This window comes from Carassius auratus, chromosome 39 (assembly GCF_003368295.1).
Source record: "Carassius auratus strain Wakin chromosome 39, ASM336829v1, whole genome shotgun sequence".
Lineage (NCBI taxonomy): Eukaryota > Metazoa > Chordata > Actinopteri > Cypriniformes > Cyprinidae > Carassius > Carassius auratus.
Window position 1 is genome coordinate 1,731,835 of NC_039281.1, and position 18,115 is coordinate 1,749,949.

General features: G+C 37.9%; 2 protein-coding genes across 2 annotated transcripts; one reads left to right on the forward strand and one right to left on the reverse strand.

The window, feature by feature from the left end:
• Positions 1-5,230: 5,230 nt before the first annotated feature.
• Positions 5,231-6,355, forward strand: LOC113058132 (neurogenic differentiation factor 4-like). Its single transcript, XM_026225811.1, has one exon. It carries the CDS (start codon positions 5,374-5,376, stop codon positions 6,052-6,054), a length of 681 nt encoding a protein of 226 aa, XP_026081596.1. The 5' UTR covers positions 5,231-5,373; the 3' UTR covers positions 6,055-6,355.
• A 3,824-nt stretch (positions 6,356-10,179) lies between these two features.
• Positions 10,180-18,073, reverse strand: LOC113057627 (docking protein 3-like). The gene is made up of 5 exons (XM_026225066.1): positions 17,884-18,073; positions 16,917-17,225; positions 14,848-14,929; positions 12,280-12,449; positions 10,180-11,525 (listed from the first exon to the last, which is right to left on the reverse strand). The coding sequence occupies exons 1-5, from the start codon at positions 17,938-17,940 to the stop codon at positions 10,293-10,295; spliced, it is 1,851 nt and encodes a 616-aa protein (XP_026080851.1). The 5' UTR covers positions 17,941-18,073; the 3' UTR covers positions 10,180-10,292.
• Positions 18,074-18,115: the final 42 nt, after the last annotated feature.

An 18,115-nucleotide genomic window follows, 5' to 3' on the forward strand; every position in this document is an offset into this window, starting at 1 on the left:
CCTCATTTGTAAAACTGGTATAAAATAAAGTAAAAATATTTTTTTTCTTTTTTTTTTAAATTGCAAAAAGTTTTCTGTGAGGGGTAGAGTGGATTTAGGTTAAAAAGTGTAACTATCTGTTTATAAAAACAATAGAAGTCTATGTAATGTTTCCGTTTACACCGAACAAAATTATAAACGCAACACTTTTGTTTTTGCCCCCATTTTTCATGAGCTGAACTCAAAGATCTAAGGCTTTTTCTATGTACAGAGGAGGCCTTTTTCTCTAAATTATTGTTCACAATCTGTCTAAATCTGTGTTAGTGAGCACTTCTCCTTTGCCGAGATAATCCATCCATATATATATATAAGGGCACTCTAAAATGTGCAGTTTTATCACACAGCACGCTGCCACAAATGTTGCACGTTTTGAGGGAGGTTGCAATTGGCATGCTGACTGCAGGAATGTCCACCAGAGCTGTTGCCCATCAATTGAATATTCATTTCTCTACCATAAGCCGTCTCCAAAGGCATTTCAAAGAATCTGGCAGTACATCCATTGGGCCTCACAACCGCAGACAAGTGTAACCACACCAGCCCAGGACCTCCACATCCAGCATCTTCACGTCCAAGATCGTCTGAGACCAGCCACCCGGACAGCTGCTGCAACAATCGGTTTGCATAACCAAAGAATATCTGCACAAACTGTCAGAAACCATCTCAAGGAAGCTGCATCTTCACCTCCAAGATGCTGGATCTGCATGCTCGTCGTCTTCATCGGGGTATTGTCCTGACTGCAGTTTGTCATCGTAACCAACTTGAGTGAGAAATGCTCATAATCGATGGCACCTGGCACTTTGGAGAGGTGTTCTCTTGACGGATGAATCCCGGTTTTCACTGTACAGGGCAGATGGCATACAGCGTGTATGGTGTCACGTGGGTGAGCGGTTTGCTGATGTCAACGTTGTGGATCAAGTGACCCATGGTAGCAGTGGGGTTATGGTATGGGCAGGCATGGGTGCACACTCCTGGAAGCTGAAAACATCCCAGTTCTTGCATGGCCAGCATACTCACCGGACATGTCACCCATCGAGCATGTTTGAGATGCTCTGGATCGGCGTATATGACGTGTTCCAGTTCCTGCTTATATCCAACAACTTCGTACAGCCATTGAAGAGGAGTGGACCAACATTCCACAGGCCACAATCAACAACCTGATCAACTCTATGCGAAGGAGATGTGCTGCACTGCGTGAGGCAAATGGTCACACCAGATACTGACTGGTTTTCCCCCAATACAGTAAAACTGCACATTATATTGCGGCCAGCCTGGCACACCTGTGAAATAATCATGCTGTCTAATCAGCATCTTGATATGCCACACCTGTGAGGTGGATGGATCTCGGCAAAGGAGAAGTACACAGATTTAGGGTTGGGGAAGGGTTGGTGAAGGGCCATAGAATATACAGTTTCTACAGTATAAAAACCATTACGCCTATGGGATGTCCTCACTTTTCCCTTATAAACATTTTCTCACTTTTGTGTGTGTGTGTGTGTGTGTGTGTGTGTGTGTGTGTGTGTGTCGTGGTATCGTTTTCAGTAGTTATATCAATATATTTCTATTGTATTAAATATTGAAGTCATAATTTTGGTCATGACAACATGTGAAATAGTTATGTGGTAAGCTATATGTGTTACAGTAATATTTTAAAAATGATTACAGACTTGGTTTTCATATTATAAATAATATTTTTGGTGGATCATCTGAGCAAGAGTGGAGGCTATTCTCTATTCTAGATATTTAATATCAAAGATTTGATCTATGGAACAAATGCACTGAACAAATGGTTACTGTAATCATTGATTGCATTGATCCATCGTAAAATAATATGGATTTTAATGAGCCCTTATGCTCAACACAATATTACTTCCCTTCCCAAAATTAACGAGTCCGCTAATTTACTTAATTTGCAGGTAAACCCCTAAATTAGACTCACAGTGACAAGTCTAAAGAAGCACATCCGTACCTCGGGCTGAACTGGAATAATTACATGGGGCTTAGATCAAGGGCGGTGTGGAGATAGTTTCCCTGTGATATTGTCGATTGTGTGAAAAGTGGAAGCGTTCGATCTCAGCAGGTCTTTAATTAACTAGAGAACAAAAACAAAAAAAAGGAAAAAAGAAAAGAAAACAGGGCACGCGCACCCACAGTCAAACCCGGATCAATCACCCGCGCTGATTGAGCTCCGAAGAAAGCTGACGTTTGCCGAAGTGTCACAATTTGGCTTGCGTTTGTGCCCCAAAAAAGTTTGGGATAAACAATCATTCAAATTCTCATTTGAATAATGAATGATTGGAATCACGAGTTTTCTAAATTTAGAGGCGTAAGTTGCAAAGACAAGTCAAATAGGCCTATCCTTTTTTTTTCTTTTTTTTCTTTTTCTTTTCATTAGTCGCTCATCACTTTTGACGTTTTTCTGCCAAAACGTGACTAAACACTGTGCATCAATAACCATGACGCCATGGGGGATCATAGATTGACCTTTGATATGTTCCCAACACTTTCCGCGGTGCTCCACCGCCGCCCCGTCTCAGGCTCACAGCAGATGGGGAGTGTGTCCCTGTCTGCTCAGGGCTGCAGGCTGTTGCACTGCCAGTAGGGTAGCGAGAATTAAATATTCATGTAAAAAATGAATGGAGAACCCCTGGACAGAGAGCGTGCCCGTTTATTCAGCCCGCGCAAGCCTCATTAACCCGATGACTGGCTAGCAGGTCACGCTGATTTCTTTACCAACATTTAACATTCACCGCATGTCTCCAAACACATGCGCCGGAGCGGCTTAGAGGAATTTGGAGGAAGAAAACAACCCTACTATCGTGTGTGTTTTATTCATTTTTTACCTTGTGCTTCATTATTTATGTTTCTTCTAAGTTCAGCAAATGTAGGCCTTTAAATATATATATATATATATATATATATATATATATATATATATATATATATATATAATATTTATATATACAAAATAAAATAATAAAATTATATATATATATATATATATATATATATATATATATATATATATATATATATATATATATATTATTTAATTATTTTATTTTTTCTGTAGCCATATAGCCCATTTACCGTCTTCTTCCTTTAAAATATTTTACCAGAGTACAGTTGCTGTTATTTTTCCACCACTAGCACTAAAAAGAACCAAATTAATGAACAAATTATATAAATTAAACATTATACATTTCATGACACAGTGCACTTGTTTAAAATAAATAGCTTAATAATAATAATAGCAATAATGACTTTAAAGAAGTGCCGTTCACGCTATGAGCAATAATGAAATAAAGTTTTACATTCTTTGAGAACAGGGAAATCCACAACACAGCTAGGCTATATTAATAACGACACAGAAGAATGACATCGACGTAGATAAAAATATTGACAATCAAAAATCCCCCCGATAAATGCGCGCTTAATAATAGAACTAGGCATATATTATCTTTATAGTTATATTCATCTTTAGTTATCTTTATATATATATATATATATATATATATATATATATATATATATATATATATATATATATATATATATATATATATAATTATTATTATTATTATTATTATTATTAATCTTTAAAGTTCTTTCTGTGAAAGAGCCTTAACTATGGAATTTTGGGTAGTAGTCTAATTATTCTTTTTCTCATAAATTTGGTAAGACTCGAAGAGGAGAGCTAGCCCCTGTAAATTAAAACGATTATGTTGTAGTGCTCAGTGATTAACACTGTCATGGCTGAGGGTGAACAAAAAAGTGTGAAAGTTAAACTATCCCTGGACGCGTCGCAGCATATGGGAGACGTTCGCATCGGCCTCTGACTGTGAGACGGGTGCCAGGGGACAACAGCCGACTGTTTGCTTCTCTATTCAAAGAAGAGCAGTCTGAGAGGGGCCTCCGCTGTCATCACACTCACGCTCTCTCTCTCTCTCTCTCTCTCTCTCTCTCTCTCTCTCTCTCTATCTCTCTCTATCTCTCTCTCTCTCTCCATCACCTCTTTTGAGCAAAACAGTCTCGTGTCTAAAAAGACGTTGACTTGGACGTTATACTTCTGTTGTTGTCGTTGTTTGAGCAAGAAGCACATAGCCTTGCTGTTGACAATATATATATATATATATATATATATATATATATATATATATATATATATATAGGCTATATAATGTGCAGTATTTTGGAAAGGCGTCTTAATGCATATCTGTACATTTACTAAATTAGAATGGGTAGACCTACCACTTACACATTTCAACTGCTTTTTTTAAAGTTTCAGTAGCTAACCACAAATTTAGATAATGAGTTCGCTCGCGAACAGAAGTCCCCTTTGCCTGATGAGGTAGGCTAAGATTGCATTGCGCAGTTTCCATCAGCTTCAGGTTTAGACGTAGGTCTATCTACACGACATAAATGCTGTAATTGTTTATCACTTTTATGTAGGTTATATATTACAGATTTTAAGAGTTATTTTATTACCGTAAGCATTTTCAAATTGTGTTTTAAGTTTAAGTAGACTGTCAGTCCTATAAGATGTACCTTTAAGGTCGATTCGTGTATTGTTTCTTAGCAGTCTTCACCTGATTTGTCAAAATATTGTTTTGCTTCATTGCTAAATAATTTATGACGAGACTAAAGACATATCCGTTTTCCTGGACTTCGCTGACGACAGGTGCGACTCACGACCTGCTTTCCAGCTGCTCGTTTTATTGCTGCAGATTTTAAAGGTTTATTTGAGAAGAAATATAACGCTGCTATGCAAGTTTTCTTGCTGGATTTTATTAGATACCAATTCCGTTGCTTATCTTGAATAAAGTGGACAGGGATGTTAGATCAAGTCCTCTGAGGTTTGAGATTTTGTGTTTATTTCCAATTTTTAAAAACCAATGCATAATAATTGAAAACTCTGATTATGTTTTATGAATGTAATAGCCTATATACACATAAGCTGCTGTAAAAGAATCAAATAGCCTAAATATGTTTCAAATAAATATTATTTAAATGTACGTATTTACAGTCATGTATGCAAATGTGCAAAATAAATGACAGCTGGGTAAATCATGTGTTTTGATCATTCTTTGGAAAAGATCTTCCATCACTCCAGGACAGCTGACATGTGAGGGGAAAAAAAAAATTCTTTATGGAAGTTTGAGAAGCATTTTCAATTGGCTGTGAGCACTCAACAGGAGCAATGAGGGGAGGAGGGGGAGGAGGTGATGGCACTATAAGGCCAACAAGATCCTGTCTGAAGGTAAAGGGCCCACCCAAGACAGTCAGATCGAGTTCAGCGTTCTCCAAACTTTATTTTTTAGCACATATATACCAGCAATGACAGCAAAAGTCAAGCTTTTGCACTGGTCAGATGGAAAACTTCGCGAACAAGCGGAGGAGTTCACCGTCTCTGAACATCCGAGGTTGACCCGCAGTGACCCACTGGCCTGGATGACTTCCGCGACCCCCGCGTACTCTCCCGCAGGTGACCACTACACACACCCGTCGGTGGATGGAGCCATGGACAAATACATGTCTGTAGTCAGCAGTCCTTTGACTGCGGAATCTGATCTGGGAGGATCTAAGGCACATGGTGGGATCAAGCTAAACCTCACCGGACCCCAGAGACACAGACGTGTGGCCGCTAATGCGAGAGAAAGACGGCGGATGCACGGACTGAACCGGGCATTTGACAAACTGAGGAGCGTCATTCCTTCCATGGAGAACGAGAAAAAACTGTCTAAATATGACACCCTTCAGATGGCTCAGATTTACATCACAGAACTGTGCGAGTTGTTGGAAGGTGTCGTGCAGTCGGAGTGCAGAGGTCTGCGGGACGGATGCGGCGCGTCTGGTACCCATGGTAACCTCGGACAGAGGAGTTCAGCTCAGACTTTGAGGACCAGCATCCCTTACGCAATGGACGCACCTTCTTCTCATTTTGTCACGTCCAATGCGAGTGATGGCGAATCGTCCCAATTCAGCGACATCGAAGAAGGACAGACTGGAGGACACTGATGGCTTTGGTGGACTGATATTGAGACACTCAGATTAATCATAATTTATTTGTCTGTGCTTTAGTAGACACTGAAAGAACCAAATAGACAGGCCCAGTGGATTATGGTTAGTTCTAGACTATGCTTTATTAATTGATTGACAAAATCTGAAAAGGGAAGAAAAAATAAATCATCCATTCAAGCCCTTTAGTTGCACTTTAGACCTACATTTGGATTTTGTTCCACTTCACGTTCAAAACCTCCATCAGTAATGACAAAAATGTTATTTATGTATCTTTGTGATTTTTTATTAACTCAAAAGTTTAATAAATTTTCTTTTCATATATTTATTCAAATTGCCTCGATTCATACATTCATTTAATTCAGTTATTTAAAATAACAGCACAGATTTTTTTTTCTCCATTCAATAATTGTATCATATTCCAAATAACCAGCACTACTATTAGGGTGACCACCCGTCCTGCGTAGCGCGTGCGCGCACAGCGTTTGAAGCCCAATTCATGCGTCCCACAAAGTTGGTCGCTCATCTATATCTGGAGTCATCAACCCGTTGATCGCAGTCGACAAGTTGATCTTGGAAGCATTTTAAGTCGATCGCGAAGATTTTTCAAAATCTGAGAAAAAAAGGTGCGAGCCCCCGGTGCGAGTTGTGAGGTGCAAGCCTCCGCTGACTGCGCGCGCACCTCCCGAAACAGACGAGACATTTATACTTGACGCAACTGTTTTAGACCATACACCTGATTTAGACACGGATGCCGGTGTGAGATGTACTAATATCCGTCTGCTCGGGCATGATTGTTTTAGGCCTGTAATTGATTGATTATTGAGGTAATAGGGATGGCACGGTTCGCTGAAAAAAAAAAAAACGTTTCTGTTGATGCATGCGCATTCTGGCTTCCCAAACATTACAAAAACATGAGAAAAAAAAACAAAAAAACTGGAAAAATCATTCAATCTTGTTCAACGCGAATGCTGTATGTGTATGAGCAGTAATTTATTCTTAAAGTGAATAAATTGTAATGAAAAATAAATAAAATTAAATAGCTAAAGTAAATCGTAAGTGGAAGTGCATTTGTCGAATCTGTCATAAGCATAAAGTACATCAGCAATTGCACATGTTTAGGGGAATAGGGCATTATTAATATACCATGTAAGGTGGTATGTGCTAGAAATGGGTAAACCACTATCAGTGAGTCTGCCCATGGGGTGGGGGCACCGCCGTGCAAGGCAGTGTCCCACATTGTCCCTCAGAAACATACCCCTTGTCCCCCCTTGGGCTTATTAGCAGGTGGTCACCCCAACTACTATCTTTTGAAAAAGTTTACCTAAAAGATTTATTCAGCTAGGCTATTTCTTCAGATTAAATAGTTACGCCAGTTGACGGCGACAAAGAAAGAATATTTTTGTGTGCTGTGCTAGTCATTTATCATTCACTCAACCGATTCGCTCAAAGTAGTCATGAATGAAACAAGTCATTATTTAAAACGTTCACAGAACGCGTGTTTGCGTCACACGAGTTCTCCACAGTTGAAAACAAAGTAAATGCAAATATTTTCTTCCATTTTGGTAAGGAAATATGACTTTTGTTGAAAGCAACAATAGTCTAAATATTTACAATTCTTCAATTTTGAACTAGACTGACTCATATGACTCTTGTTCAGTCTGTCAGAAGATCTTATTCAAGATAGACATGTTTCATTCAATCAATATAAAATATAAAGGAACATTTCAGCTAAATAAAAAAGAACATTCTGTCATAAATTACTCACCCTCAAATTTCAAACCTGTATGAGTGCCTTTTTTGTTGAACATAAAAGAGATATTTTGGAGAATAACCTGGCACGTGCGGGTGGGGGTGCTGTTGGGGGGGGAGGGGGATGGATTGGGCTTTGGGGGCTCAAGCCCCTGCCCTTTAAAAAATAAAATAAAATAAAATAAAATACATTTAAAGTACCCCTCTCAGACAAATAGTTGTTAATAAAACAAAATATATTTTAATTATAATTAACATGACAATGTGTACAAACCACAATCAGTCACTCAAAAGTTTTGCTTGACTGACTCCACAGTCTGTGCTAAATGTCTACAAAAGCACTTCACAAAACCGTGCAGCGCCAAAAGTCGTAATATTGTGAATCAGTATTAAATTCACTTATATTTATGTATGGTAGGCTACATAAAACTATCATAGTTGATGAAACCCAAGAGCCACCAATTTTTATGTGAAGTGTAGTGGGTGAAGTTACTGCAATGGTGACGTGAAAGGACTTTATTATATTAACATTTTTGATAATTATGCAGCATTACAAAAGTGTCTTATGCTCATCAAGCCTACTTTTATTTGATCAAAAATACATAAAAAAACGAATACTGTGAAATATTATTGCAATTTAAAATAATGTTTTTCTATTTTAATATACTTTAAAATCTCATTTATTTGTGTGACGCAATGCTGAATTCTTAGCATCATTGCTGAAGTCTTCAGTGTTACATGATCCTTAAGAAATCATTCTTAAATGCTGATTTTATTATCAGTATTGGAAACATTTATTCTGCTTTATTTATTTATTTTTGTAACATGTGATACTCTTGGGGGGTTCATTGATAAATTAAAGTTAAAAAGAAAAGCATAAATTTAAAATAGAGATGTTTTCTAACAATATCAGTCTTTACTACCACTCTTTCTAGCAATTTAACAAATCCTTGATTAATTTAAAACAAATTTATTAAATAATACTAATAATAATAATAATAACAGTCCTCAAGGTTTTGAACAGTAGTGTATATTGCTACAAAAGTTATATTTTGAAATAAGTGCTGTTCTTTTTTTTTTAACTTTTTATTCATCAAAGAATCCTGAAGAAGTATCACAGGTTTCCAACATGGATAATAAATCAGCATTGCATAAAATGTATTTTAAAGTAAATTTTGATCAAATTAATGAAGGCTTGAAGACCATAAGCGACTTCTTGCAAAAATAGAAAATAGTAGCCTAATGTATCCAAACTTTTGACCTATATATATATAATTTTATTTTTATTTCCCAGCGGAATTCTCTGCACGCCCCTGTGGATAACCATACAGTGGCTGATCCCCTGTACGGAAAAAGAAATATTATGAAAGTCAATGGGGACTAGCAACTTTTGGGATGAACTATTCATTTACCTTAAAGGATTTGTTAAAAGACAATCAATGAAACAGTACTGTCATGCCAGATACAAAATCACAACCAAACGTTAAATGACTTGTGTTATATTTGTTAAATATACACAGTTTTACAATATATCTTACAAAGACATGTTTAATAAAGATCATTTACATAAACATTCAAAGCATACACTTTCCTTATATTTAATCATCACAGTGCATATTATGTGAATTGTTATTAAAACATTTATGTTAAAACTTAACTATTATTCATGTTAAAGGGGTCATGTGATGCAATTAAATTTTTTTCTTTCTCTTTGGAGTGTTATAAGCTCTTGGTGCATGAAGAAGATCTGTAAAGTTGCAAAGACTAAAGTCTCAAATCCAAAGAGATATTCTTTATCAAAGCCACACCCCCATAAAACGCCTCGTTTAAACACGCCCCCACGTCTACCTCACTATGTGGAAATAGTTGCATAATGCCGCCCAAATGTTCACGCAAAGAAAGAAGGCACGGTTTCAGTAAACGCAGTTAGTGTTGAAGCAGTCATGTCAAGGAGACGCTGTGTGTTTCTAGGCAAAAGCAAAAGCAAAAGCACTTTATTTGTCCTTCTGAAAGTAGATGCATTTAGGAATCTTTAAGATTACTTACAACAGTACAGCAATGCATTTTATGGACGACCGTTTTGTGATCCTGGGAGAGGAGGTAATTCTGACTTTGCTATGACAAAGGGGCGTTACATTTCCGACAAGTGCTTGCAGTGTTCAGCCAATCACAATACTCCGGGTCAGTTGGCCAATCGGAGCAGACGGCTCTTGTTAGAAGGAGGGACTTTGTAGAAAACTACGCGCTTAAGAGAGGCGGGGCATAGAGGACCTACAATAATGTATAGTATTTGAAAAATATTTTTTTTTTTTGAACATTAAAACATTTCAACATATTCTGTTACGCCAAATACACAAAATAATGATCTTTAAAAAAGCATCATATGACTCCTTTAAACGTATCTGTTATGTTACACTGAAAACAGATATCACACACATTAATCAGGCAAGCAGTTACACTGACCTCAACTGCAGACAATAGAAACCTCAATCAGTCATCTGCTCATCTATTCGGTCTAACTGATCAGAACTTCCCCCACGTGACCGGGGCAGAAATGGGGGTGGCATTTTGGACGGATCTTTAAACAGCATGTTAGAAAGGGTCTGTTTGAAGTTGACAGGGATTTCACTGGAAGTGATAACAGGAGCGTGTTGCTCAGTGTTAGGCTGCTCTTGATCATCACTGCCCTCAGTCTGTCTGTTCTTACGTTTAGCTGCGAAATTCACTGTACTATATATGTCCTCAATATTGGGTTGATCCTGCTCGGCAGTGGTCTTCACAGACCAGTTGGTGTAATGAGCCTCTTCATTGTTGTCCTCACAAGGTTCTTGTGCTGATTTCCACTCCTTCTCTTTATCTATGGTTACTTCTGTATCCATGCTTGGTGGTAGACTGGGAGGCGATGGAATTTTTGGGAGATTCATTTTTGATCTTGGCTTTGGTTGTGGAAATATCACTGAATATAAAACATCATCCGGGCTCCTTGGAGGGCTTTTGACGCAAGGTGGTGGATCTGGTAAGGAGATGTTTCTGCGTGGTACTGGACAGGGTTTATCTTGGCTTGTATTGACCGGAGGTAGCTTTTTAATATTAGGCCTGTACTGTGGTTTGGCTTTAGGCGAGGGTGGCGGTGGTGGAGGGTTTTGTTGAGAAGGAGTGGATGATGCTTTTTGGACATTCTGGTATGCGAGAACACCTTTAATGAGCTTGTGTATTGGCTGCCCAGGTTTTTTCAGTGCAGGTGGGCAAGGTCTTTCTTGATTCTTGTTATCCTGAACTTTCATATTGACCGTAGTTTTGTCCCTGCCCTGTGGTTTGAATTTTGGTAAAGGTGGTGGGGGTGGAATGGCTTGTGGAAGGGGTGTGGATGGTGGCAGCAGCTCTTGGAGACTATTGTACACAAGTGCCTCGTCAGTGGATTTGTGTATATGCTGTTTGAATTGTAATGGTGGGAGCGGTCGATCTTGATTCCCGCTGGTTGGAGGAAGATTTTTCCCCTTAGGCTTGTCCTTCGGTTTGCTTTTAGGCGAGGGAGGCGAGGGAGGCTGGGACGCAAACTCTTGTGGAAGAGCGGTGGCTTGTGCCAGCAGTTCTTGGACACTCTGGTGCATGATTGCCTCCTCAATGGCCCTCTTTATTTGTGACCCCTGTTTTGATAAGAAAATGAACTGGCCCTCCCCAGTGTGACAGCGACGACCTGCCTCTATCATAATTCCCCCCTGAAAAAACAATAAATATTGAATAAAGAGAGCAAATGTGAACTAATATTCAAAAGACTGAAGCAAAAAAAATTAATAAATGTGTATTTGTAAAAATCCTACACGTGCCATAATTCATAATCAAAAATATAATTGGACTACAAATATATACATACTACCATTCAAATGTTTGGGGTGGGCATGAAAATGTTTTTTTAAGAAATTAATACTTTTATTTGGCAAGGTCGTATTAAACTGATCACAGGTAACAGTAAAGACATTTATACTGTTACAAAAATGTTCATTTTCAAATAAATTGTTTTTGTTTTTTTTACTTTATATTCATAAAAAATTGTTTAAAAATGCATCACGGTTTCCACAAACATATTAAGCAGCACGAATGTTCCTTGAGCAGTAAATAAGCATATTAAAATGATTTTTGAAGGACCATGTGACACTGAAGGCTGGTGTAATGATGTTGAAATTGTATGAGGAATGAATAAATAAATATATATATATATATATATATATATATATATATATATATATATATATATATATATATATATATATATACACATAACTGTTTTACTGTATTTTCATCAACTAGCCTGCAGCTTTGGTCATCATAAGAGACAAAAACATTGAAAGATATATCTATACCAAACTTTTGAATGTTAGTGTGTAGTGTATATATAGTTTTACTGAAATGATTTTATGTGAGCAGGCATGTTGAGTATTAGAGGGTTTCATATTTTTATTCCTCCTGAAGCACCTTGACTTGGCCAAATCTCCTGAGGAGCCTGTAGGGCCAATGGTAGATGGCCTGCCCGGTCTTAAGATCCAGCAGACAAATAGCCTCTTTCTCAGAAGACAGCAGGTAAGACCCAGACATCCTGCACCTTTGAGACGCATCTGTGCTCTGCACTGTCACCTGGAACTGACCTGCGGGGTGGAATTCATTAAAACATCAAACCGAAGTCTCTCTGGACAAACCCTCAATCGCTGGGGTCAGACCTCTTGAATTTAAAGTGAAGACAGAACCAAATAAATTTTACATAAATTTAAATAAATAAAAAGGCTATATACCAAATATTCCAAAAACATCACTACATACAACAGGGGATGAACAGTTTCTTGTATCACCCCTAAAGCTTTTTTTATTTAATAGTAATCTGGCTACACTACATTTGACAATACTTACATAGTATACTACTAACTTAACAAATAAACAGTACGTAGGCATGAAATATTAATCTGAACTGAGATTTCTTATTCATAGACCAACTAAAAGCTTCCACTCTCAGGAAAAATTCCCCCAGTGTATTAACAATCGGCCTAGTAAATTGAACACCGCAATAATTATAAATTATATATTATTTTTAATTTGTATTCAGAGTTTTGTTCTAGTTAAATATATAACACATGTGTACTAATATTATATATATGAACACCAAAGTCCTCCAAGTCCATTTAATTTAATGAAAAAAAAAATAATATTGCAAGAAAAAGAAAAAGAAATGGTAAGAGGGGAATAAAACAATTTCATTTTATAACAAACAAACAACTATCAAATGATTATGTACTAATAAAGATTAAGTGATGTAACAAACATTTGTTACTAAATTCACTAAGGGCCCTTAGTTCCTAAAACTTTGAATACGTCTATGCCCGAACACATTTATTATCTGTTTGGCTCAAAAACACATTTTCAGATATAAATGTTCTTATACAGCGACTGAAAAATCTAGGTGTGCTGTTTGATTCAGGTCTCAAGTTCGATAAACAGATCAATTCTGTTGTTATGTCATGCCTTTATCATATACAACATCTTGCAAAAGTTAAACCTTTCCTTTCTCTAAAGAACTTTGACGTGACGTGACATTCAGCCAAGTATGGTAACCCATACTCAGAATTTGTGCTCTGCATTTAACCCACCCACCCTGTGCACACACACACAGTAGTGAACACACACACACTGTGAACACACACCCGGAGCAGTGATCAGCCAGTTATGCTGCGCCACCCGAGGAGCAGTTGAGGGTTCGGTGCCTTGCTCAAGGGCACCTAAGTCACGGTTTTGCCGGCCCGAGACTCAAACCCACAACCCACAACCAGAGTCATACTCTCTAACCACTAGGCCACTACTTCCCACAAAATAGTCATCCATGCATTTATTACTTCACACCTTCACTACTCCAATTCCCTCTATTATGGAGCAAACCAACCATCGATTGGATGACCTCAAATGGTTTAAAATGCTGCCTGGTAGTCGCAAATTAGATCACATTTCTCCCATTTTAACTTCTCTGCACTGGCAACCAGTCAAACTAATAATACAATTTTAAAAAAGTAGTTTTTGTTTTTAAAGCACCACACGGCTAGTTCCAACCTATTTTGATCTTTTACTTTGTCAGAATCCATCCAGGGCACTTAGATCTGACAACCTTAGAGTGCTTCCTGATCGTAGATCAAGGTTAAAACATCATGGAGACCATGCTTTCACGATAGCAGGCCCTAAACTCTAGAATAGCCTCCTGGCATCATCACTCTCCTCTTTTAAATCAAAACTTAAAACACATCTTCTTAATGTGGGTCTTTAAAGTATTATTCCAACTGTTAATTTAATATGTTGCCTTATAGATTGTTATGGATTCGGTTTCTTATTTGAGCTTTCTGATCTGTACAGTTCTTTGGTCAACCTTGGGTTGTTTTTAAATGTGCTTTATAAATAAATAAATGAATTGTTTTAGATCGGAATTTCCCAAGCTATTTTGTGTTCTTATTCTAAAGCATTAGTGTTATCAGTGTTACAAATCAGCTTGAGATGAACGGTTTCTCTAAGACTTGACTTCTAATCATTCACTAAAGAAAAAAGTAATTTTGCAAAAGAGCATGTGCTATTTAACACTGTAATAAGAAGAAAAACTAAGTATGCGCTATGAGGAAGAAGATAGACCCCCAAAAACCTACTGAAGCTGAAAAAAAAAAAAAACTTACAATATGATCCAACACCAAGGATGTCTGTCTGTATGAGTACAGAAAACCAACAAAGATGTGATTACAAGAAAAAAAGAACTTAGACTAAACACTATAAATTCAATCAATATGAACATTTTTTGTGCTCTTTTTCTTTTACACCTACGTAGATGACAGACCACAGATGTGTCTGACCTCAGTAAACACTGAGCAATGGAAATGTACATCTGCACCAATAAGACACACCCTCTTGCTCAACTGCAACAAACAGTTTGGTAACACCTAATTTGACAGCAGATAATTGTTATTGTGGTTCTGAAACATCTTTGCTGACAGAGAAGTGTGTTTCTGAGCCCATTCTCACCTGCTCCCCAGGTGGAGTACAGTTCATTGTCAGCCGGTGTTGTGTATTTATCTTTCTTGGTATCTTCGGTTGTCTGGGTCTTCTAAAAATATAAGACAGTTGATAACAAGCGTGCATTAGTAATTCCTCTTTTTTTATCGTATCAGTCTTTGAAAAAAAAAAAGACCATGTACATTCTTGTGCAATCAAAGACTCCGTGTGGTTATCAGCACTTCCTCTGTTTCGAGCTGTTGTGTGAAAATGTACATCAGAAAATGAAGTCCTTTATAAATGTGTTGACTTTAGTCACTTTAGTAGTGGTAACATGTCCTTCGTTCTAATTATGACTTGTGTCATGAGGATGGCAACTCATATTATTCAATCAGCTTGTTTTACCCAATGCTTTGTCTTTTGCTTTCTGCTCTTTCTTGAAAGATGATTCCTTTTTTGGCTGATTAAAAGATATGAGACAAAATACAGTGTTAACTAGTGTATGGTATCAGACAAACTTGCTGTTGGCTGGTTTTGGATATCAGAATAGATCAAAATGGACTGATGGGGTCTGGAGAAGTCTGGAACATGCCTGCAGAATTAAACAAGGCCAATACTTCCTTCTTCTTTTCTTTTTATTTATTTGTTTTTCATCATCTCTAATGTTCCTGGATCAACATTCTTGTTCCTACCTGGGTTAGATTCTTGAAGTATTTATTGATTTCATTTTGACTTTAGCAGTAGCTCAAACAGTAGAGCAAAGTGCTAGCAATAAAAAGGTCATGGGAATGATTCCCAGGGTATACATACATTGATTAAATGTATTCCTTGAATGAACTGTAAGTTGATTCAAATAAAAAGTATCTCCCAAATATGGTTTATTCATAATGTCCATAACCATAATCCACATTTGGATTGCTTAGTTGGGGTTTAAAAGCCAATTGATATTCAGTAACATTAAAGGTGCAATGGGTGATTGTCTCAGAAACAGTTTTTGTTACACTGGTTGAAAGTCTCTTCACATCCCTATAGCAATCATTACGTTGAGTGGTCTAAATGTATTTATCTCTATTTATATATTCTGTGGAAGGCGTAGGACCAGGAAATGTGCATCCAATCACAACGCTCGGTCCGAGTGTTTTAAATGGCTTTCCTACCTGCCTGTTAAGGTATGTATCTGCATATGTCTGTACACCCTGTTTGCGCAGACAAAATACGTCATCAGACAGACATCAACAACCCGGTCTTCCCTCCTGTTATTGTAGTACTTTTAAAGTTTTCTTGCTGGTGAATGATACATGATGTAGCCCAGCAGTTCCCAATTCCAGTCCTCATGCACATATTTTGCATGCCTTGCTTTGTTAACACACCGATACAGATGACCAACTTGTTAGAAATGAGCTAACGTTACGTGAATTAACTGTGTTCTGATCGATATGATCCCTACACTGTGTTCATTGCTCCCTACTCCCTAAGCAGGGGTTACTTCACTTCGGAACATGATCTGGAATTGGGAACCGCTGATGTAGCCTATTGTAGTACTGTTATCTCTGCTATTCTGGTCTGTGAGCATTAATGCGTTCAGGGGGCAAGGCTTTGGACGGTGATTGCAGGGAGGGTGTGATGTTCGCTTTCAGGGCTATCAGGCTAAAGTTAGCATTTTCCACAATCTCTTACTATACCTTTAAGGATTTGACTGAACTTACACCATTGGATGAGAATAAAACATAACCTAATTAGATCTCGATGATGACTGTTGTTTTGTAGAGCTGCTTTATTGCTTAATTTGTTCAAATGTAATTAAAGAATTTTGCAACACTGAAACTGAACTGATTCAAGCTTAGTAACGTCACTGCGGTCTTCTGTAGAACTGCTTATAGTTGAATTTTACAGTTATTGAACGAATTAGAACCAACATTCCATTATTCTTCCAGCAGAATAATGACACTATTGTATTATAGAAATCAGATTTGTCTCATATTTGATGAAGTTGGCATCACTGAATAAATTTTTTTTTGTTCATTGCTGCAAACCTGTATTTTTCGATCTTTTCGATCCAAGAACACATTATACTTTGCAATATCCCCCAATCTCCATACCTGAAATGCTAGCTGGCACAGAATAGTCATCCAGTTCTCCTGGGAGGGGGCAGCGATGGTGTAGGTGCATGAGGTGGTGTTTAAAAAGAAGGCGGAGCAATCTTTGGGGCAGCTTTCTCCTGGGGCTGGAGTGATGCTCAGACAGTCGGTCAGGCGGATCACCCGTTTGTCTGTCTTTCTGAGCCCTGAAGGCCTTGCAGCGGCGGACCCCATCAGCCCCCCTCTATCACGCATGTCATACAGCTCCATACGGCCGATCCCTGATGAGCTGGGCTCAAACAAAATCAGCCAGGATTTCCGCCATATCTTCTGCAGGAACAAGGAGAGATGTTTGTTTTGTGGCACCACAACTCTCTGGTTCAGCACTCCTCCATTGGGACTAGTTAGATTTTTAGAAGAACAAGCCAGAGGGAGCAGAGGTTCTGAAACGATTCTTTGCTTTATCTTCCATGCATGATTCATGGCGGCTAAATGCTACCATGAAGATGGAAGCACCTCAGGTGGTTAACCAGCTTCCGTTTCCCTTCTGTATTAATAATGTACAGTTGAAGATTTCTGATAATTCACAAGGCTTGGTGTAAATAATTAAAGGGATGTTTTAATGTTATAACTCTGATTATCAATGGTATGTCCAACATTTTTCATTCCAAAAACACCATTACTACCTCCTTAGATTCTAATTACATCACAGAGATAGTTCACATGAACATGCTTTCATCATTCACTCAGCCTCATGTCATTCTAAACCTGTACAACTCTTTTCTTTCTTTTTATGACCTGGCTAAACACTCAGGTAGTTGAGCAGGAAACCATATAAAACATACTATTAATAGAAGCAATATAAAAAGCTTAAGAACTGGCACATCAAATAGTAGCTCTAGTACTTGAATTAAATAACATACTGAAAAAAAGAGAGAAAAAGTTCCAATTAAGTGTAAAATTATCATTTTTTTGTGAATAAGCTCACCTTCCCAAACTTGACGCCCTGCAAAAAGAGCGGACCCTCTTTAGAGATCACATCCATTGTGCTTGTTTGCCTCTAAGTGCTCCAGTTCCTCTATCTTCTACAGAAGCTAACAAAAGAGTAATGACGAGTGAGAGAGAGAGAGACTGCGTGTGATGCTAAACCTGATATTAAGCAAGTGTTTCCGTGAGGTTGAAGGGCCACGTCATTCACATAGCTAAAAACGGTCCACATT

What these genes read in the sequence shown, in the direction of transcription:
- LOC113058132 (XM_026225811.1), top strand. Translation starts at nt 5,374, where the DNA reads ATGACAGCAAAAGTCAAGCTTTTGCACTGGTCAGATGGAAAACTTCGC.
- LOC113057627 (XM_026225066.1), bottom strand. Translation starts at nt 17,940, where the DNA reads ATGGATGTGATCTCTAAAGAGGGTCCGCTCTTTTTGCAGGGCGTCAAG. An exon ending in AGGGCGTCAAGTTTGGGAAG is followed by an intron (nt 17,226 to 17,883) that starts GTGAGCTTATTC and finishes TTGTTCCTGCAG; the next exon opens with AAGATATGGCGGAAATCCTG. An exon ending in GGAGATTTGGCCAAGTCAAG is followed by an intron (nt 11,526 to 12,279) that starts GTGCTTCAGGAG and finishes TTGTTTTTTCAG; the next exon opens with GGGGGAATTATGATAGAGGC.